This window comes from Excalfactoria chinensis, chromosome 3 (genome assembly GCF_039878825.1).
Source record: "Excalfactoria chinensis isolate bCotChi1 chromosome 3, bCotChi1.hap2, whole genome shotgun sequence".
NCBI classification, from domain to species: domain Eukaryota; kingdom Metazoa; phylum Chordata; class Aves; order Galliformes; family Phasianidae; genus Excalfactoria; species Excalfactoria chinensis.
In genome coordinates, this window is record NC_092827.1 from 48,210,027 (window position 1) to 48,233,655 (window position 23,629).

At 36.5% G+C, this 23,629-nt stretch overlaps 1 protein-coding gene across 4 annotated transcripts in view; it reads left to right on the forward strand.

Moving 5' to 3' along the window:
• Positions 1-23,629, forward strand: part of TPD52L1 (TPD52 like 1) — a 124,388-nt gene that overhangs the window by 33,976 nt on the left and 66,783 nt on the right. For 3 of the 4 annotated variants that reach the window (XM_072331523.1, XM_072331522.1, XM_072331524.1), the window contains 2 exons: positions 2,205-2,369; positions 7,463-7,664. The exons of the other annotated variant lie outside the window; for it this stretch is intronic. In XM_072331523.1, coding sequence (XP_072187624.1) covers positions 2,205-2,369; positions 7,463-7,664 — 367 coding nt within the window. The remainder of the gene's footprint in view (positions 1-2,204; positions 2,370-7,462; positions 7,665-23,629) is intronic. 4 annotated transcript variants of the gene reach the window in all.

A 23,629-nucleotide genomic window follows, 5' to 3' on the forward strand; every position in this document is an offset into this window, starting at 1 on the left:
TGTGTTGTTTCAATGCAAACAAGTTTTGTGTGCTTCCTACCTGTGTCTCTGGTACCTTATTTCATTGACAGAAAGCATGTAAGTGCAGTTTTCTCTTATGTCAAGTATCTTAGTGTTTACTGTGCAAAAAATGCCATCCTGTCTTGCTATAACAAGCATGAAATCATACTTGCACAGGATACAGGACATCAGAATTTATTTCATCTATTTTTAAATTACATTGTCTTTATGTCTGTTATATATGAAGGAAAAAACTGTATGTGTTCTAGCACTTAAATACTCTTGTTTAAGAGGATTAATGACCAGGAAATGGTGACCCACTGAACTGTTAAAATGTGTTATAAGAAGAAAATCTGTCTACATCTTGAGTCTTCCTTCTTTACACTTCAGCCATACATACAGATAAAGAATTCTGGAGGGGTAAATGTGATCTTAGATACAGTGAGAAAATTGGTAAATCTCTTGAGCAGGAACTCACATTCTTTCACTTGCTGATCTGAAGATTTGGATTGACTTAAAGAGGTAAGCTGAAGTGGTGCGCAGAGCTGAGCAGCACATCATGTGGTGTATCAGATAAATATAAAATACTTGGTTGAACAGTGCTACCCAGAAGTATTGCGCATCACACAAATGAGGCTGCTCTCTCAGATGCTGCTGCAATGCAGAAACATTTGCTTCCTACAACTAAAACTAAAGGCAACTGCTGAACAGTGGGTCCGGTAGAGATATAAAAGTACTAGCTTGAGCCATTCAATCAATTGGCATTTAAGTTCTTGCCTTTAATTTTTCATATTTTTTAAAAAAGCCTATGCAGAAAGGAAGGAAGCATTAAGGGCTGCAGACAGCTTTATTTAGATCACTCATGAGATCAGATCAGCTTTATATTAGCTTGCTAGTAGTAATGGACATAGTAATTCATGTATGAACAATAATTCTGGCTGTGTTGCAGCAAACTACTTGAGGCAGATCAGAGTGTCAGCTTTGGCCTCAGAACAGAGCTGAGGTGGCAGGCAGCTGGTGTGTCTGTGCAGAGAGCTGGGCAGCTTGTGTGATGCCAGGACTTCCAAAATGTGTTCTGGGGGCTTTATCTGGGCCATACCACAAGAGAGAGACCTTGCTTTCCTCACGTGTCTGTGGTGAGCTGGATGCAGGAGACAGCTGTGGCTGACAAGTTGCTTTTGGTTGAATTGCTCAGGCCAGTCTGTGCATTGGCATGGAGCAGGGACTCCATTAGGCATAGGCTGTGGATAGGCTGTTGGAAATGATTGGTTGCATGAGGGTTGTGCCTTCCCCAGCCTCCCCCCATGTATTCATAGCCCTGCTCAAAGTGTGTGCTACCAAACACATCTGTAGTGGTGGTGTTCCTGAAGCCTGGATTTGCCCATGTCTAATGTGGCTTCTACTTATTGCTGTCTTCAGTCACGGTCCAGGTGTGAGGCCAGGCTTCATGTGTGAGCACCTGCAGAGTGCTTGTATTGTTTAATGCTTCTACAAACACAGCTCCGGCAGCTTTTCACAAGTAATGTCTGAGCTCTGGAGGAAGGTGTGATAATTATGTGTTTGTTGTACTGATTCAGACCTACAAGAGAAGGAAGGGTAGATCCTCTATCAATATAGAGAGCTTGGCTTAAGTGTGCTGTTTGGCACGTGTCTGGTCAGAGCTTTCTGGTGTCAGACTGATGGTTGGGGCACTTGGCTAGAAAGGAGGAGAGCCCTCACACTTGGCCCCTTTTTTCCAGCTTGTTTCCAATAGAAGCTTCATAACCCATCCTGGGTTCTCCAGGTTCTTGATGGAAGAGGATTGTGTCCTCTCTGGTAGCAGCCTAGCTAGTGTAGGTTGTATCTGGGAGAATGAGATTAATCACACTAGAAATTAGCTTCTGCTTTCTACCTGGTGGCAAGTGTTTGTGGCAACTGAATTATCTCAGAAAACAAGCTACTTATTTGTGCTTTGCTTGACTGGAACCTTTCCTGAATTTAATAATTCTATTTTTATTTTTTTCCTTTACATATAATTTTAAAAAAGAAATCAGTGTTGGGTTGCATAACTTGTTGTATTTGTTTTTTAAATGGACATTTCAGAATATGTTAGACCCTTATTGTTGAGCAGTTACTGTTTGATTAAATGTAGTGTTTTTAAAATGTGCTTTCCAGATGGGTCATTGTATAGCTTGTAAATGTGTGGTGTTTTCCTATTTGTACAGATCCAGTGTCCATCTTGCCAATTTGTCTGGTGTTTCAAGTGCCACTCTCCCTGGCATGAAGGTGTTAACTGCAAAGAGTACAAAAAGGGAGACAAGCTGTTGCGTCACTGGGCCAATGAGATTGAGCACGGGCAGAGGAATGCCCAGAAGTGTCCAAAATGCAAGGTAAGTTGCATTCTAGGGGTACACAGATGTTCGCTTAATACTACTAAATATTTGTAGCTTCTGTAGATTCTTACCTTTGACCCACGGAGAAGAATGGGTGTGAGGTATTTTACTTACGAGTCCCTGAACTGGTTTCACAGACTCTCAGCATCTAAATGAAACATTAAGTAAATTCTGAGTCTTGACTTGTAATGAGTGTGTTAGTCTGAATTTTTCCTGTAACAAAACCATAAGTGTAAAATTTTAGCAAAATTTGATGCTGTTCATCAGGCTTTTCAGAGAGCTTGGGTGAATTTGATGTTGGAGTAAAGCAGGAAGTGCTTATTGACAAGCTATCTAGGAGGCACATTGAGTTTTGGCAAAACCAGAAGATCCTTTAGGCCTGTGAAAGGACTGACATTTAGTCTTTTCTCATAAATCCTTCCAACAGAATGAAGTGCAGTCTCATGCCCTAGAAATGTCATTTTTTGTCCTTTCAGGATAGATGCCCCACTATGTGAATGAGTTTGAACAACCCCAGTGTCCCTGCCCCAGTTGCCCATAACAAATGTGTTTGTTATGGCTGTTCACTTCTTTTTTTCCTCAGCAGTTCTCTCCATCTGCTAACAGTAAGGAGTAAAAATCTGGAGGTACTTAGTTGCACTCAGAGCCTTACCGTATGTATATAAGGGTATACTTTTCAATTGCTAAGCTTCTTCATTTGATAATGGGGATATAAATGCCTGCAGTGCCATAGTTTGAAAGAGCACAAAGAAAAATGAGTAAAGCTGAGAAAGCAGTGGTCATTTGTTTACCCTTTCTCTTACATACAAGCGATGCTGAATTTTAGCAACTTGCCATTTGCTTAGATTTGATAGGTTTGAGCCAGTTCTAAAACTGTTCAGTTTCTGGGAATTCTTATAGTAATATCTTTTTACAAACTTCCTTTTGGAGTGGGCAGAAGTATCTTATTTTGGTTTTAGTTGTTTGACTTGTGTCCAGATTGATTTTCTTGACAATGCATATGAAGTTTCTATTAAAATAAGTCAAATTAAAACAAAGGAGAAAATAATGTACCAAACCAACAAGTATGAATGTGGAAAAGGAGGTAGAGGAGGGCTACTAGCTGGAAATAAAAAAACAAAGGCTGGCTGCCTTTAATTTTAAATAGCCTGACTTTCCAAAATGTGAAGTGTATGACTGTTTTTTATTGCATTCGAAAGAGAAGGCTCTGTGCTTGAAACTTAAAATTGTAGGCTCTGCAAGGTTGGAAAAGACCATCAAACCAAGTCCCTCAGTACAAGATCTAAACATTTGTTGAACACCTCCAGGGACAGTGGTTCCACCACCTCCCTGGGTGGCCCATACCAGCGCCCACCACTCTCAGATAAGCATTTCCTAATGTCCAATCTGGATCCCCCCTCACGCAACTGTAGGCCATTCCCTTTAGTCCTATTACTGGTTAAATGGGAGAAGAGGCCAACCCTACCTCTCTACAACCTCCCTTCAGGTAATTGTAGAGGTAGTTTAAGCTTGAGTTGGGCTGTTGATTTCTAAAAGATTCCAGACTTCATTTGATTTAACATGGTGGGGGGGGGGGGGGAGAAAACCTGTATGGTGGAAGACAGCATAGAAAGTTATAGAATTAGCACAGAAAAAGAATTTTTAAGTTCTTTTTGTTAATGTGATATTATAAATGAATAGCTAAGAAGGAGTCTTTTTACAAAAACTTCTGGTATTTTTCTTCAGAAATGGAAATAGTTCTTCCCATTCACAACATATGAAAAGTCTGTATCAATATGTTGTTTTTTAAATCAAATCTGTAACTAGAAAGTCAAAAGAACCAGTTTGTTGTCAGTGCTTGAAACAGTGGTGGTGTTTTTTCTTAATCAGATATTGTGTATTTTATAAAGTACACCTTGTGCAGAATTCTTTGTCAAGGCTCCAAAGGATGTCTGGGCACATGGGGATAATACATCAAAAGTGAAAAATTTCAATGTGGGGAGATCGGAGCTAATTTTCTTTTTTTTCTTTCCAGCCACACCTCAAAACCTCTCTATAAAATATAATGTACTGCATTGAATCAGAAAGCTTGTCAATATTTCCAATTAAAAAAGGAAATCATGAAAGAGAAAACAGAGTTGATAACGTACTTTTTGATCTGTCTTTTAAAATCCATTTAGGCAGTGTTTCAGGTAGCATGTTTATTTTTATATGTATATGTAGTCTATTTAAAGAACCTCTTCCATGTTTGGGTTACAAATTTGCAATAGTCAAAATTATCTGGAAAGGAAATAAGGTAAATTTTGAGTGTTGAGATACTGGTATTTGTTCTTTAAAGTTAATGGAATCTAAAGATAGAAACTTTAGTAAGGTGGGCATTCTTTACTGAGGAGGCTTCTAAAATTATCGGTAACTTAGAAGATATAAGTCTGATTAATGTCATAAATTGTGACAGTATTTCATAGATATCTTCTGGAGATATACTTGTGTGTGTGTATGTGTATATATATACATGCATACACACACATGTATATGTATACATAGATACAAACTCCTTTTTGCTAGCTATATCATGGAGAAGTAAAAGCTATGATCATCTTGTCTGGGCATGCAGCTGAGAAAAAAGGAGCACTCTATGGGTGGAGGAACTGTATATAGGCAAATCCTTAGGCAAGTATTCACATGTTTTTCAGTGTATTTTGTTAAGTACTTTGAACAAGTTTGATCCTCCATAATATGAGTACTAGCAGCCACTATTAAATGAGCTTAAACCTGATTACTTTTCACAGTAGGTGGATGCAGCATTAGCACACCTGATAGGAACAGCTTATTTTTTACCTGTTCTCTGTAAGAAGATATTCTTACAGAATAAAATGTTACATATGAAATACATAAATGTTGTTTTACATGTGAGTATATTTAAGTATGCAAATGGAATAAGGTGCACTTTCTACTGGATTTAAAATTAATGTTGACATGTTGCTTATTTTTTTTTTTTTTTTAGAGAGTTTTCTAAACTTGTTATGTGCTGTTTGGAGATAGCATAGACCATTTCTCAATTTCAGTTGAGATTAATAAATTAAATAAGCTATGGTTCGATGACTTTGGTTAATGTTTTTCATATAAAGCCTGAAAAGTAGGAGGAAGTCAAACTGACTTGTGTAACTTAAAAATTAAATTGGTATAACTGAGTAGATTTTCTTCCAGTTTATTTGAAGTAAGTACTTAAAAGTGAGTACTTTAAAGTCAAGCAGCTTATAAAGCTCTTCAGCTATGGTGTTTTCTAATGTACTTGTAAAAAATGAGGAACCTGTCCTACAGGTGTAGGAATGATAGAAACAAATGAAATCATGTTGGACTTCTTCAGAATAGAGGGGGATGACTGTATAGTCAGCCTACTTGCATCCCTTCTATTGGATGAAATCCACTTTCCACCAGGGTGTGACTCTTTATAGCACAGTCAGTTTTTGTGAATGTCTTCCCTGTCTTATTTGTAAGAGAAGTGTTTGAAAGTACATTATTCTTGAGATTGCCTTCACTGGCACAGCAATGTTGGCACACCTACCTGGACTGTCTTCGGACTACATCTGTCCAGTGCCAGTAGAAAATGTCAGCCTGTTACATATGTGGAGTGCCAGTTTCAGCAGCAGTTGAGGTGGAAGAAATTTCTCAGATTTTAGATGGAGTTTGATCAATACTACTGTTGACCCTCAAAGGAATGTCAGATACCCCAGGAGCTGCAAACCTGTCTTGAAGTTAGAGACTTCAGTTGCTCCTGAGCTTTCATCACCTCTGGTGCTGGCAAGGCCATTAAGTGGTGATGTCTATACCTGCACCTCTGCAAAACAAATATGGGTTGTTATGGATAAGAAAGTAAGGAGTCAGTCATCACGAGTTTCAGCAAGAAAGATGTAAGGGGGGAAGACTGTTTCCAGGGAGGGAACAAGTAACAGTCTTTGAGCAACATACCTATACTTGGAAGATTATAAAACTGGGTGACACAAGATTCGAACCAGTGTGGTCTGCCTTTGCAGTTAGCCCATTGCTGAGCTGAGGATTAAAAATAGATAACCTCTGATGGGTACTTTCAACCACAGTCACTGTGAAATTTTATCTGTTGTTGCATTATGGAGTGTGTGTGTGGGGTAGTGCTGTTTATCCATTTTGTGAGATAGGAAAAGCTTGTTTACCATCACCCCATTAGCAGTGATTTTAGTTGGCAAGATTTAGAAGAGATCCAGTCCAGGGGAGAGTGTGTTTCATTCTATCACATTATGCACTGCAACGATGATTACAGAGCTGCTTCTAAGTTTCTTGGAACTATTAACTGAAATTGAATCATTTAAATGTGTGCAAAGTAGGTAAATGCAGAAGAGTATGTGGAGGTATAGAAATACTACATAATGTAATTCATTCAGAAAATGACTGGAAGGGTAGAAGCAGAGCCTAGGCTGATCACCTTAATGCTATGCTGTAGGCATTGTAAAAGTTTATCATATTGTTTCATAGATTTTTTTTAATCTTTCTTTTAAACACTTAAAAACAAAACTAACAAAAAAACCCAACATCCCATGCTTTCTAAGTCCCTCTTTTTACAGCAGAGCCTTTGTGGTGCTTACTACAAAATGTAAAATCAATTTGTGGTAGTAATGAGAAACAGAGTGGGGCCTCAGGTGCTGTGAGAGGTAAACCCATCTATGGAGGGGTCATACAGAGTTCATAACTACATTTACTGAGCTGCTTTCTTTTCTAATTAAATTTGCTCTTAATTTGTCTACTTGAGTAATAAAAATAAGTTTTCATCTTAAGTAAAGGCAAGGACCTTCTGAGACAATGGCTGTTTAAATGAAGGGGAAGAATGACGTAGGAAGACATTTCTTACGTAAAAGCCTGGAAACAGCTGTAACTTATGTTTGATCTGAAGCATGCCTTAGAAAAACATTGCTGTCTTTGCACAGCTGCTGTATCACTTACTGCAGATGCTGAGTTCCATATTGAGCTGCTTGCATTATCTTCTTGTCTGCTGCATGTGGGCTACACTGGAGTAGTGCTTGCTTTCTTTCACTTCTGGGATTAAAAATAATCTTTTCTTTTTCCTTCTGCATCTAAAGATCCACATCCAGAGAACAGAAGGGTGTGACCACATGACCTGTTCCCAGTGTAACACTAATTTCTGTTACCGCTGTGGGGAGAGATACCGCCAGCTCCGTTTCTTTGGAGATCACACGTCAAACCTCAGTATCTTTGGATGCAAATACCGCTACCTCCCCGAGAGACCACACTTGAGGAGATTAGTGCGAGGCTCTGTCTGTGGTGAGTGGATCAATGCACTTTGTAGAGAGCTGCGCAAGGAAGTGATTGAGGCAGGTGGGGTATCAGTACCTTAAATGTATATGTGTATGTATAGGTTTAAAGTGTAGGATGGGCAGCCTCTTTTTTTTTTTTTAGCTATGCAAAAGATGATTTACTAAATATATTAGAATACAGCATGTAGGGTCACTTTTCTTGAGTATGAATTAGTATGGATTGTGTGGTTAATTACTATGTTGTCCTTTGGTACCTTGTGTTTCCTAACTTTTTATCTTAATATTTAAGCAAACTGTAATTCTACCCAAGCAAACTGAAAAATGTCTCAACATAAGCTAGCCTTAAGGAATAACTTTAATTCTAGTGGAAATTCATTTTACTTCTGATTAGCTTCTAGTGACTTCAGATACCTAAATAGACCTCGCATGTTGCAACTGTGAAACTGCCACACTGTAATTTCACATGAAGGTTTTTCGGTGAAACAACTTTGTTCAGTCTTATATTTCTATTTTCTCGTAGTGTTGTACAGCTACCTTGTCAGTCTGTATTTCTTTCTGCTGATGTACAAATCAAAAAGCACTTGCTCAAGCATGCTGTGAAAGCAGCACCAGGTCACGTAGCAGCAGAAATGTAGATCCATTGGATGAGTTGACTGTAGCCAAACAAAGGCAGTGTAGCACTAGAGTTGGTGACTGATAGAGTGGAGTCTGGCATCTCAGTTACACATCTAGATTGGAGTGTGCCTGTATAGCACTCAGGATGATTGTTCCCAAAAATGGATTTATGTGCTGAACTGAGGGATACCTGAGTTGTCCTGTAGGAACAGGGGAGAGAAGGAAGCATTTGAAATCCTACGTTTTCCGTGAACTAAACTTTCCAGGTATTTTCTGAGGCTTTTTTCATTGCTATCAGCTGAGTACTCCTTATTAGTTTGATAGCTCTTTGAATAGAAAGTAGATCTCTGTGACTTCACTAAAAGAAAGATACGAGACTGTCAATGTGCATTTGTACGTCATTCTTCTAAAAACATACAGGAGAAGTGAGTCAGAAAGGGAATCTTTTTAGATGAACCTCTGAGTGAAAGATCTGTCTGAATAAAACATAATTTGGATTTGAACCTGACCTTGTTTTGATAACAAGTACTTAAAAGTACTTGAGCTTATTTTCCTTCTGTACGTATTGGATGGAACATTATCTTAAAATGCAACTATGTACATTAATATAGGGAATAATGTACATTAAAATAGGGAATATTGTGACATTTTTTTAAAGGCAGTCTTGATTTGGTTTGAACTAGGAGTATATCTGTCTCAGCTTACAGAAGCACAAGAAAAATAAATTCTTAGCTTATTTGTTATTTTATGTATGTACTAAGTAATTGTAGTTAGTTTGTATCATGTAAAGCTATCTGTAACATGATTGGAAATAGTTGTATTAAGTGTTTAAAAGCTAGAGTCCTATTAGGGAAAATGGGACATTCTGAACTTTGAATTAAGGCACGGGAATTGGAAAAAACTTGGAATTCACCTCGAATGAGGAAACTCCTTCAGTTTACAAGTTGTCTGATGCCAAATATAAAGGCAAGAGTGTGAATGTATGGAAGTAGAAATTAGCAGAGCTGTGGTGAAAACAGCCTGAGCCAAATATGTTTCAGTGAAAATACTAGGTGACTTCCATTTTAGAGTAGCTCAGGAGTTGACACATGTACTCATAGGCCTGGTAAGAAGAGTTGTTAGCTGATCTGCAAAGTTTAAAAAAAAAAACAAACAACTAAGAAACCTGCAGTGTATATGTGATGAAAGTCAGTAAGTAATCCAGGCCCCATTAGTTTGACTTCAGAAACTTGTAAAGCTTTTGAATGAACTTTCTAATAGAGAATTAAAGGTATATTAATAAATAGGAAAATGGATTAAAATTCAAAGCGATTGGTTGTTTTCACTGTTGCATTTTCTAAAGTGAAATTCCAGCACATGAGAAGATCTATTAAAGATTAAAGACAATGCTGGCACTACAGCATGTAGGTATAAACTGTTCATGAATAAATGTAGGCTTAAATTTCAGGGGCTATTTTGAAGTACTCAGTAATGTTTCAGAAAAACTTTCAGTAAAAGCAACTGCAATGTAAACTGCTTTGCTGTGTTGGCAAGGGACTGAGCTCAGGGACATCATGTATTCTTTTCTATTCAAATGTAGAATCATGGGTAATGTTATCCCAAGATAAAATCTGTTTTGATGCAAATAGAAACATAAACAAGTATTTTGTTCATATAAAAATAACACGAAAATTATATTACCAAACATTAAATGATTGGTGTCTTAATTTTTCCAATGCCCTACAAATAAAACAAGCAGTTGACAGTTTTTAATGAATGTGCATAGTGCTAATTTTTAAATTATTTTTTCTCCTGTTTCTTGTTGTATGTTTTTTGTTTTAGGAAATGGTAATACTTGTCATTTCCCTTTCAAAAAGGAACAACTGTTACTGGTTTAAAAGAGAATTAGTATATACGTAAACAGTAACTTGGGGGTAGTAATGAAATGTAGAAGCACACGTAACAGTTAAAATTTGGTGGTAAAAATGTTTGTGTTCATAATTATGAAAGCATGCATGGAGAAGGTATAAGGTATTTTGCTTTCATTTCCTGTTTTTAAGTATGCTTGTGGTTTGCCTTAATTAGTAAGCCAAACAAGATTAGTGAAGCTCAGATCCTCAGTCCAGATTTCTCCAGGGGTTTCTTTCTGCACTGCCTGTCATTGAGTTATTTCCTACAGCAATGTTCATCACTTTAATAGAGCTTAACCTGGCAGCAAATGTATTTGTTGGCTGTGATTTTTAGCTTTGCTTGTTAACACCCAAATCCACAATGATCCAAAGAATTCTGCATTGATACTCATGACCCTAAATCCCTGTCATCTCTAGCTGGACTTGTAGTTCTAAATGTAAATATGTTAAGGCTTTGTCATTAGGTGTCACAATGCAAGACTGAGCTTTGACTCTGTTCTGAGAGTCAGCAGAAAGAGGATGGTGTAGCAGTGAAATAGGCCATTAAAAACAGGTCTCTAAATTTTAGTAGCATGTGGAGTATTTTTTTAAAAAATTGATTTACTGTAGTAAAATATCACTGCTACTTGGCTAAATAGTGGGAATTAAGAGAACACTGTCTTCATTGCCAGTAGGAGACGTAATGTGTTTCTAGACACCTTTTCTGACTCATTTTCTTCTCTTACTTTGGAGAGGAATTGTTTGTTTATGTAAATGTGGTGATTTTGTAGTCTGAACAGTGAAGGTTCTTTGGCTTGTTTCTACTAAATCTAGGTAGATGTAGTCCATAGAAAGGAAAGAACATTTCTTAGCAGATTGGCATGTTGTCGTTTTCTGTCAAGCAGTGAATGTCTGTGCATACTGTCACAGACTGTTCTGCAATAAAAATAAGGGAAAGGCCTTTATGGCAGCATAAATTTCAACGTATTTTTCTTCAAAAGCAAATGGTTCTTTGAAGGTGATAGAAACCAGAAGAATGATCTCTTTTTCTTGATGTCACTTCTCTCCCCACCTTAGCCAGCTGTGAAAAATTAGAGAGCTGGGCAATGACCAAACTGCATGAAGTTAAACAAAATCAAATATATTCTGTATATGAGAAGGGGCACCCTGGCTATACATACAGACTGGGAAATGGAACACCGGAGAGCTTATTCTTTAGAGGAACTTTGTCCTGTGGCCAGTATGGTAAGATGAAGTTGCTAGAACTGAAAGGGTAGAAAGCTGATCTGGAGATTTCATCCTCATGCTAGTTAGATACCTTTTGGTTAAGTTGTTGGAAACAGAATGTTCAGTTGCAACTTGAGATACTGATGAATTGATTTGGTTATTGACCACAGGAAGGAAAAATAATGTTTAGCTGTCTTACATTTAAGATGCCACTAGAGTGCCACTTGAATTGGGTGAATCATGTTCAAAACAAACTGCTACATGCTTACTGCATGGATGCACAACAAGACACAAGATGTAATGATGCTAATAAATGAGAAATTGTGTGTAGTGATTAGTATCTCAAACAGGATTCTGAAAGCAGCATATTTTTATATCTGATTGACACATACTGCTGTCCCAACATGGAGTGCAAGATGTACTTCATGCATGGTTTTGAGTGCTGTGGAAAGAAGCATGCATTTCCAGGATCCAGTCTTCAATGTCAACTTAAACTGTAAAGTTGGCTTGGCTTGTACAAAGTCTCCTGTACAGATTTGACTGGATTTCTTAATTGGACTGTTTTTTATTTTTTCCATATCCTAAGTGACTGAATTTGTTTTCCAAAGCTAGTATATGAAATTCTTCAAATGGCAAAGAATTCTCTAATGATTCATGAGATTTGTAAATATTAACCACACCACCCCTTATAAACAAACAAAAAAACACAGCCAAACCAAAGTTATACAAAAGAGATGTTTAAGGAAATGAATTTTTCTTTTTTTGCAGAAACATCAGATTCTGTATATCAAAATTAATAAAACTTCTCCAGAATGTTTGCAAATACAGTTAATACTTTACTACCAAAAACTAAATCTTCATTTTGAGTAAGTCTGTAGAGAAACTGTCTGCTATTTTTTTTTTTATTAGAATTTTTTTAATGTTCCTTTTTTTTTGCCTTCCTTTACTTGCAACAATTTATGTGATTATCTGATTATCCTTAAAAGGTAACTTTGGGCATTATCAGAATGACTATCATAACCTAGACAGGCAATCAAATGTTTTATTCAGTTCTGGGACATGGTTTACATTTGCTCTTTGCTAGCAATCTTGGAGCTACCAGAAATAGGGCAATGAATTCTTGGAAATGTAGTGACTGTAATAAACATCTGTAGACTTATCAGCATTTCTTAGTGCGTCGTGACTCTGAGCTTCACATTCCTTCACACTGTAACGAGTATGTCAAACTGTGTTGGCATAGGAAGCAATTTAGATATACAGAACAGAGTATTTTACATATTTGTTTCATGCTGTCTTAATGAAAGATTTGAGTAAAAGATAGGTATCCGCTGCTTTGCAGTGATTGGTGATGTTTGTACTCCTAGCCAGTAGTGATTTGTGTGTCTTGCTGACCTTATGTTAACTTGTTCTTTTATCTTTTCCTTTGTAGAAATTAAAATTAAGGACTAAACTGCAGTAGATATCGAAGTAGAAAAGGAATTTTGTTTCATTTTCAATGTTTAAACTTTAGGAAGAATGCATTGATTGCTAATGGGAGATAGAGCTGGTTGTCCCATTATGATGTAAGGTCTCTATCCTGTAAGATCTTGGAAATAATAAACTACACAATACTCAACTTCATATTCACAGACAGAAGGGAAAAGACAAACATTCATGCCTTACTGTGGCTCTAAGTTTGTCTGTCAAATGTAAATAAACAAGTACTTAAACTGAATTAGCTTTGAAAACATTCTTTATGTGGTCAAAGAAATGACTTTGGTTTAAAAACAAACAAAAAAGCTTAACCATTTTGCAGATTCTGTTGGTGTGTCCTTAACCACCAATTCAGTGGACTGAGTAGTAATTTTTCTACCAAACATACCAACATAAAAATTATGTGACCATTAGCACATAGCTTAAATTCAAAATAGAATTTTGTAGGCTTTACTGCAAAATTGTTCAAGCTCGAGTAATTTTTAGATGGCTTTAGTCTTTTTTTTTTTTTTTTTTTTCCTTGAGGCTTTCTCATCACTCTATGTCGCTTTTCCTCTCTATACTTCAATATCTTATTTGAGGCAATGACAACTGTGTTTACAGAATGCAGTGCAGTGGAATCTCAGGGAGGTCTGCCATTAGGATGCCTAGCAACTAGAGTAATACCAATCATAGTTGCCAACTTTTTCTTCTAGGAATTAATGTTTCTTACAACACTCCTGTGAAATTTAAAAGCTATCGAAAGAAAAACGTGAAAAGGACTGATTCATGTAACTACTGTAAATGTTTCCAAAATATCTCATTTTTCCTTTCTGCTGCCCAAATTAGTGGCTAAGGTAATGGAGGGATTTACATCATTGTTGAATTAAGTAATCCATTTGTTGAAATCTGATACAAGTGGCTTGAGAGAGGGAAGAGCAGAGAAGAAAAAGATAATGAACTCACTTTTCCTCTCTTTCCAGAGGTAATCTTTCAAACACATGCTTAATGTAGAGAATTGCTTAATTTCAAATCCATGTTGAAACAGCTGGTACGTTAGTAAGCATGCCTACCCTGCTGTGTTCTCAGACTTCTGAGGCGACTGACTCCTTTGAAATAGCTATCCAGCCAACTCAGTGAGAGATTTCTGCTGTTCAGTTGAAAGTATTAAACTCAAGAAAAATAATATGGATTTAAAGTTCAGCTTTGACGTAGGTGTTTCAGAAGGTACCCTGCCTTGCTTCCCTGAAGTTCTACAGATTATAAACTCAAAGTGATGAACGTGTACATGCTTCTTTTGCTCTTAGTCTTATGTACCTTATTTGTGTAAGAGCAGCGATATGGTTCTAAAAGAGTTGTCTGTGTTTTGATTTAGACATAAATCACAGTGTATGTGAGGGCTCCACCGTAGCTTTTTAAAGCTTGCAAAAACATCCGTGGAAACCAGCTGGTCTCATCACCTTGACCTAATCTAAGCTCTCAAAGATATTGGTTTGCTTGGCTGCTTTCTGAGTTTGTTGTACTGTAGGATGTTGGAGGTGCCAGAAGATAGTAGCTTGATATCCACCATGTTCCTGTCACAGTGCTGAAGGGATTCCAGAATAGAAGTAAATGCAAGTCAACTGTTAATATACAAAATGAACTGCACTCGGTTGTAGTGGGTGAAGTGAGCAAAGAGAAATGTGTAGATAGCTCCTGTCTGAATTTGTACAGTGACTTTACGAATAGGGATCCTAGTATGAAAAATAATAAACTGGCTCTTGTGAGAGATCAGATGTACAAATATTTGTGGATGACTCAAAAAGGAAAAAAAGAATGCCTATTTTGAATTGTTTGTGAATTATCTGTTTCAGCTGGAAAACTACTCATTACACCCCTAATATTGATTCTGGGACTGGCACTGGGAGCCGTAGCTGTTGTAGTAGGTAAGAATAACATAAATAAATGGGTCTGATTTTGCAGTGATTTTCTGTGTGGCTTTAACATCTTAGTAGGTTTATCTCCAAGAGAGAGACTTAGACAGATTTCTTAGATACATGTCAAGTGTGAAGCACACACCTTTTTTAAATTACTTGTCTTTAGAATCATTTTCCTCCTTGCATTCCATGCCTATTAGCTTTATTTTGTATTTTTCAATTATTTGGTTTAGGCTTTTTTTGAAACTAAACCTTTTAATATAGTTAAAGTATCAAAAGTATCAAAAAAAAACTTTAGCAGTGTAACTTGTAGCAGTGTAACTTGTACCTTCCCTTTCATCACCTCAGTGGATCACAGTTCTAATAACTTGGCCATATGCATGGCAAAATTTGAGGCACCATCTATAGTCCTGGCATCCCTCCATGTTGATGATGCAACAACAGTAACAAAAAAAACCCCAGTGAATTAGGCTGATTCAGTCTCAGTCTGATTCAAGGCATAGTCTGCCAAATTGAATTCCATCTCAAAAGGATGTTCCATAAACTGATGTGATATAATTTCAAAGCTCTGTTAATGTGGTTGTATTTATTGTGCATACAGTAATTCTAGCAAGTCTACTCTTTGCCTTACTTTAGTAAATTCTGCTTTAGAAATAAGCCATAACAATAAAAATATTATTTTGGTAATAGTCCTAATGCCGTAAAGCATATTTTGCTCTAGCAATCTGAGATGAAGCATGCTGGGGAAAAAAATAAAAACACCTGAAAAATTATATTACTTCAAAAGTGTTCTAATGCGTAGTAGTAATACCCAATCCTACTGTTAACGTCCCACCCTGGGCATAGCCAGATAAGAGGCAATCAAAAAAAGCAGTGTGAGTAGTTACAAAAATATTATTTATAAAAAATTTTTAAAAAGTTTTGGTTTTGAGGTGACTACAGCAGTATTTATGGCCAGCACAGCTGTTAAGGTAATCTCAGTATCGTAGTTAACCATTTTACACCAGTTACAAGGCAGTTCTGCAAAACAAGGACATTGCAAAAGTAGCCTTTTGCAGTTTGTTATTACTGTAGTGGTGTCTGGGAAGTAAATCTGCACAGTTTCAGTCTGCTAGTGGTAAGAGAAAGGAGACGGTACTTTTTGTTTTGAGGGAGTACCTCTTCTAACTTTTTCTTTTTTTCTTACTTGAATAATCTCAAAAGCCTTTTAAAAATAAATTGATTGTTGTCTGGGCAAGGATAAACATTTGCTGTTGCTTTACAATAGATAAGGACATTTGTAAACATATATTCATAAATATTTTTATTTTTATATATAATATTTGTAAATATATAAAAAGTTAAAGTTTTTATTGCATGCTAAACTGGCTCAATTCATGATTGAGAGAATTTTTATAGTTGGTAGTTTGCAGAAGAAAATATAAACCCTGAATTAAAGATATTAAGTAGATATTCCTTAGAGTTTACATTTGCATGTTATTGCTTTATGGAAACAAGTTTGCATTTAGATCTATGAATTTCTAAAGTGCTACTAAAAGTTTTTAGTTTGTATCTTATACAAAACAAAGTTTGGTTTGGGAATTAGTCAGAGATGGGAGAGGGGTTAGTAGAAATTTTGTTGTATGCTAAACAAAGTGTAACTTAACTGATTGCCAAAGAGACTGTTGCAGGCTACATTTTTTTTATCTTCTTGTCCAAATTCCTTCTCTAAACGTTCTTGAGACATATAGAGCTGTGTCTTAATACTCTGCATATAAAGAAAGAATGTGGTACATTTCTTTTTGATGGCTTTTTCTTTTAATTTCTTATTTTGACAGGTTTATTTGTGTTTCCTATCTATTGCCTTTGTAAAAAGCAGAGGAAGAGGTCACGGACAGGTATGCCCTGGTAAGGATGGGCCATACTAACTGAACTGATCTGGTCCTGCAAAGGACTATACACAGTTTGTGCAACAGAGCAATACAGTGCTGGTAACGGCATCACAGCCATCGCCCTGGAAGAAGAGTGGGGGATCTCCTGCATCTTCTCTCAACTGAAACACTACTGCAGACCAGAAAGCCTCTTTGCTCTGGTGCACTCTGAACAGGATGGGCCCCCTGACTGCTGCTTTTAAAATATTTTTTCTATTATTACTACTTTGAAGGGGTTTGTTTTTCTGGGAAGATTTAAGTCCAAGTTCCTGAACTAGACAATCAAAGTCTGTATTTTAGCCACAACTCTACTACCGATTTGGCCTGTGAAAAGATCGTTTAACTGTTAACATGTTCCATTTAACTTCAGTGTTCGCCTTTAAGGGGAAAATGCTTAGAAGTATTTGGACTCTTACTGTATACTGAGCATACTACTTTTGGTATTAAATACTACTTGTGTAAATAACTTCCATCACACAGCATTCTGTTCAGCATACCAAAACCCCATCACATGCCAGAATATGACAGCTGGTTATCTTCTGAGTTGTCCTACTAGAGGGCAAGAGTTTAGATTGCATTTGTGCAGCACGAATTGCCAGAGCCAAATAACAGTGCCTCAGAAATATTATTGAAACTCCATGATACTTACCAATATGTTTATTGGTTTTCCTTTTGTATTTAATTTTTGGAAGTCCATTAATGTTGTTTAGAAGTTGGTGAGTTTGCCAGAGGTGTACAGCATTTTGAACCTCCCTCAGTACAAGAAAAGATTTGAAGGGTTTAGATAACAAGAAGTAACTTGAGACAGAACAGGCCATTGATATCCACTGAAATGTGACACAGAACATACAAGGAAATGAATTTGAAGGAAGCTGGAAACCTGTTCTTCTGTTCTGAACTAGCATATAGTATGCAGTCTACACACTAGTTGTGTGTGGAAGATTGACTTAATGAAATTCTGTAACCTAAATAGCATATACATTTGCTTTGTAAGTAGCCTATGTGAGTCTTAGAGCACGCACTGGTGTTTCATGACGAAGATTTATGAATTCTGGTTAAAGGAAGGGATCATTAATTATTAGGAGATCGTTTCATTCTTATTCTCTGCTTCCAGTGTCACTGTTCCTGGTGTGTAACAGATCTGAAGCAAATAGCAATCCATGGCCTTTACTCCTGAACTTCAGAGTACCTCTGTTCGTCACTGGACTTCTTTCTCAGCACATCACCAAAAGGGCAATGTAATTTGAAGTTGAGACTCAGTTTTTCATTTTTAGTTATAATCCAAATGTATCATACAAATACAACTTAAAAGGAAAAAATTAAAAAAAAAAATAATAAAATGAAGTTGTGTTAACTGAACAGTGATACACCAAAGTGAGAAAATCAGAAAAATAGCTACTTACATTAAAAAGAGCTGTGATCTTGAAGATTAGATCTGTAGTGTGAAGGTACTTTTTTGAATGTTTGAAGATACGTATGTATGTGTATATATAGATGCATATTTATGTGGGAGAGGGGAAGGGAGATAATCAGTGCCCAAAGTCTACAGACCTCAAAATTAATACTCAAAAATAGTGTACCTTTTGAGAGGGTTTACTTTGTACCTCCATCTCTGAAAGTTATTATGTCTGAATCCAGTTGTAAATTTTAAGTAAACAGTCCGCTTCCCCACCAACATAATACTCTGTTATCGTAAGATACTCACTCTGACTTCAAAGCTGCAGTGGAAGAACTGATGAATTCTGTTTACTTGGAAACGCATGTATCAGCTTACCATAGTTGGCTAGTATGTGGCTTTTCAGTCAGCTTCTGTTTTTGTTTCCTTGTTCATTTTTTTTTCCCCCTTGTTGAAACTGAGCACACGAGCATAGCATAACAGTCAACAGTACTTAATTTTTCTGTTTGAATTTAAAGGCATGTTGACCCTGTTGTCCTGTCACTTGAAACAGTACCTTTGTAAGATGTGTTAATTAAGCTGGGAAGCAATGACATTTAGAAGTAAAGTTCAAATACTATTCTCAATGCAAATGCACCTGCTAATTAGATTTCTTGTGTAACACATCACTTTCCTAGTTCTGTTTTATCTGTAGGTTGGAAGCTGCCTTAAAATCAGGTCTTGGTTTTGAGTGTTTTCTGAGGCCATACATATCAGTTGTCTTTGGCTTACTCAGGGATTCTTATTCCTTTGTTTAAATGTCAGATAATGAAAATATTTTTGTATTATTTAGAAAATTTCAGACCTCAGAGAGAGAGATGCATTTATATATATATATATATAAATAGATTTCATTTTGCAATACAGTCTGTAATATCATGTCAAACTATTCCACTTGAGAATGTTTTAGTACTTGCTTTAGTACTTGAGGTTATCTGTAACTATACAGTGCATTAATTTCCTTTCTTTTCCTGATTCCTTATAAACTATGTGAGATACTCTTGCAGTCGTCTTAGCTGTGTTCTCTCTGCTGTTCACTATTTTCACTTTCTGAGTTTGGTAAGATCTGAAATTAAAATACTAGAATAAGGAGCATAAAGGGAAGAAATAGATCTACATTTATTTTACTTTCAAAAATAATGTTACTAGTGGAGGGAAAAGCATACATCTCAACTCCTACATTATAATTTCATTCAGACCATTTAGATTTTATCGGAACAGATTAAATCAAAGTGGTTCTTCATTTTTTTACGTACAGCAAAACTAGGCATATTAGACCATTTTAAGATGAGAGAGTTCGATCTCCATTTGTATGTAGAGGAAAAAATAGGGATAACAGTGTTTGCTTTTCTCTGTAGATGAGGAAAACAATGCAGGAGCTGGGCAGAGTAAGGATACCAAAGTCTTTCTATCCATATAAAAATATGGCCACTTATAATAATAACATGTAACAAACAATTTTTCATTAATCTTATGTAGCGCAGCCAGTTGAAATCTAAAGTCTAATCCAGTAATTTCATCCAATGAAATTTAAATTTTAAACAACTATTCTCATTATAGGAAAACTTATGTTACATCAAAGTCATGTCATTTATTTTACAGTTGGTTTTTTTTTTGTTTGTTTGTTTTTTAAGGAAATGGGGTTAAGAAATGTAAGAGCTGTTTTTTTCAGGATATAAAGATATTTTGGCTTTTTTAACTGTACTCTTAAGAAACCATCAGGCTCTTCTGTTACATCTTCATTAGCAGGAAGTATCATCAGGCAGTCTGACTAACCTGCTAAGGTAGATGTTAGAGTATGCTGAGTATCCAGATTGCTTTCACCATATTCATGATCATTTATTCATCTAAGAAGTGCTTGCTCACCAAAATCTGCATTCTGGTTAAGTGCTTAAATCTGTTCTAAGTGAGCTGTATTTCTAAGCTGTCTGGAAATTGTTACATTAATGTACTGAGGCTCTTTTGCACTGGGTCAGAGCTGGGTGTCCTTCAGAGGCTCAGGGCTGAGCAGAGCTCTGCTGGCTTCTGCTATGGCAGGCCTCTTGGTTGTACCAGCTGCAAGGGACTGCTTGCAGTTCAGGATGAAGCTGCTTTTTCACTTTGGCCTGTCGTCTTTCCCTGCATTTGGATAACCTGGATGGAGGTGCAGAGCTTCAACAATGTTGGCCTTTCCTGCAGTGTGGGGCCTTTGTGGACATCTTTCTCTGCTATCTTTGTAGAACCTGTCGGTAACTACACCCACTGCAGCTGAAATGTGTCTTGGTCTTCAGATGAGACTGAAATAACAAGAGTTGTTTTAGCTGTATGTCACTCTACACTTTCATGTATTTCATGTCTTCAAGTTAGCTTCTGATTCCAGAACATCTATTTTCAGGTTAGTATGGCATCCTCTGAGCTGCTAGAACCCTTCACGTTTTCCAGTTACGCATTCAAACCCACCACTCCAAGTATGCGCTCTACGTGCTGAGTACATCTGTATGACCAAATAAGTGTTTGGTTTTTTTGTGCAGACCTATTGAGTTCTGTTTTTGTGGGTTTGTTTTTGTTTTTATTCTGTCTTTTTTCCTTTTGCTCCATGCTGCTCTTCCACTCTTGAGATTTCATTAACTGGGTCAAGTTTCAGGGCTCTTAACCATATCTGTACTGGGGTCTTTTTTGCCTGCTGTGGACTTTGAGTGTAGTTGTGTATTGAAAGAGCTCACTCAGGTTATGTAACTTGAAAATAACTGTATGGTTCTTTTTTGTAAATATATTTGCCATTGAGAGTAGGAAACTGGGTTGGATACAAGTGAGAGGCGAATGTGCAGTTTGGAGCAGCCTTGTGCTCTGAAAGACCCATCAATTTTTAGTTCTGCACAAAAACAGAAGAACATTTTCAATTCTCATCACCTTTATGAGCAGTCTACTCATGATCTTTCAAATGTCACTAAAATACAGTGCACTTTGATCTTTGCTCTTTCTCTGGGGCAGTGCAAATGTGTATGGAAGGGAGGATTTTTATTTTTGTTACTACTGCTTACTTCATAACTCTTCCCGGTATTATAGCTTTTTTTATATTTACATATATTTATTGGTCTTTGACCAGTGTGAAGTTGTACTTATTAAAAATATTAATTAGCCTGTGTGACATTCAGTGGTATATAGAAAGAACAATAATTATGTCAGGGGGTACAGATTCCCCAGTGATAGAGTGGCTTCTCTTGCCTCTTAGATCTGAGGAAACCTTTTCATGTTCAGCAGCCAAACAATTTGCCATGCAGACAATTTGAGTTTGGTTTTGTCTTTTTAAATTAGTTATGGTAGTTTTGTTCCTGAGCAGACACTGCATCAGCCATAAGTCTTGGTATGGTAATTACGACATGGTGCCAAAGTTGTGCAGAAGATCTATGGATTACTATAATTATATAATCTATATTCACCTCTGTTCATTTTGCTGGTGGAAAGAAACATACATAAGTGAACCAGAGAGAGCATTTCTTTGTATTTTCTAATTTTGTAGTAGGTCTGCTCCTGACATTGGCCTTAGCCCTATTAAATCAGGATGTTTATACGCATTTTATGTCAGCACAGGATTGGGCCAAAATGCTTTGATGTATTCCAAAATACTGAGTAGTGTGTTAACAGCCATAGTTGACAACCATTATGCAGGTACTTGAAAATCTGGTTTATTTCTGAAATGCAAACTATCATAAAGCCTGTCCTCTCCCTCACAAAACAATACTACTAGTCAGCTATAAGGAAGGCTGTCCAAACAACATTCTTACTAGAGCAAATAGTTAGGGAAATGAACATAAGCTTTTAATTCGAGATGGATCTTAATGATTTGAGTTACCAGTAACATTAAAAACAACTTCCACAGAAAGAGTTAAATAATGTATTTTAAAATTCTGCAGTAACAAATGTAAGCATGGTGTAAGAATTGGAGTTAAAGCTGTTTAATATTTTTCAGGCTTAACACCTGAAAAGAAGGCGCGTGTAGTTAGAAAGTAACAATGCTGGTATATTTGCTGGCTTTTCATACTACCGTTACATGAAAGAAACAGCTGAGCCTTGATTCAGCTGCAAGACTAGCAGTGTGGTCACTGCTGAAGCTGGGACATTGCTACAAATTTGTTTTAAATTAGAAAAAGTGAGCTACCTAATGTGGATTGTTGCAGTTACATAAGACTATAATCCTTACTGTTTCTTCCATAATGTATGCATGTGGGCTCAGGATCTGTACACTTGCTCTCCAATGAGGAACGGAGTGTTCATTCTTTTACTGCAACTAATCGCTGATGCTCATAGCCTGATGTTAAAATTGCCATAAGGTAGAGAAATGAAAGTAGTGCATTCTTGATTTCAGTGGTGATGACTTGTTGTAGGCTTTAGTTATTCCCTAGTCCAAAAAACAAAACAAACAAACAAAAGAAAAAACCCAGCACATATATTTCTAAGAATAATTCAAATTGTTCACGTCCCAATAACTGTTTTTTAATTTTAAAACAGTTTTTATAGTAATTAACGTATTAAGAATGCATATTTGTGTGGAAGAGATCTTTTTTGGAGCTTAGTTAGCCTACCGAAGCATGAAAAGTAGATCTGAACTGTACTGTATGAATTGAAGTCTAAAGAGGAGAAATTTATTATGTAAAAAATGCTTGGTTTTAGTATAAAATGGATTTTGCACATACTTGCTTGAACTCTGTTGCATGCTAGCCCCATTCAGTATTTTATCTTGCTGAAAACTTGACAAACTTAAAACAGTATTGTTGCAATTTTATCCCTCTGTTACTGAGCATGATATTACTAATACAGTGCCACGTTTACCTCATTTTTAGAATGAAAATCCACTCATAGAATCCAAACAAGCTTTTTACATATTTTAAATGCATCTTGTAAAAATGCTGATGAAGTCAAGAAGCTTTTTTTCTTTCATGTCTTAAGATGAGTTATTAGGAAACATTTCTTTAGCATGAGGGTGGTCAAACCCTGGGACAGGCTTCTTTGAGAGGTGGCTGATGTTCTATGCCTGTTCAAGCATAGAACAATGCCCTCAACAACATGATGTACCTTTTGGTTAGCTCTGAAGCAATCAGGAATTGGGACTCTGTAGGTCCCTTCCAACTGAACTTTTCTGTTCTTATGCAAGTTGTGGATAAGGAGATAAGTCTTTACACGTGAACTGTTTTGTTGTTTTTTTTTTTTGCATAAAAACGCACTGTAAAGAGTTCTTTGGTATCAATCTACATTATGCTGCTTCGTGTCCAGAAATTACAAGAACAAGTGTAAATTTTTTCCATGTCACTGTTTACCAACATCACAATAAAATGTTTACCATATTTCCATTAATTATACACTTGATTTCTAACTCCTTTTCCTTCCAAATTTCATAATCTGAAACTGATTTCTGGAATTAGTTGAAGACAAAATTGGATCTTAGGAAATGATCACGAGATCTTGCTGAGCTTTGCTATTAAAAGATTATTTCTGCTGTATGTATTTAAATGCAAACTACTGAAATATCTTCTTCTTTACAGCTTTTAATTTTAATTTTCCTTTTTTTTTTT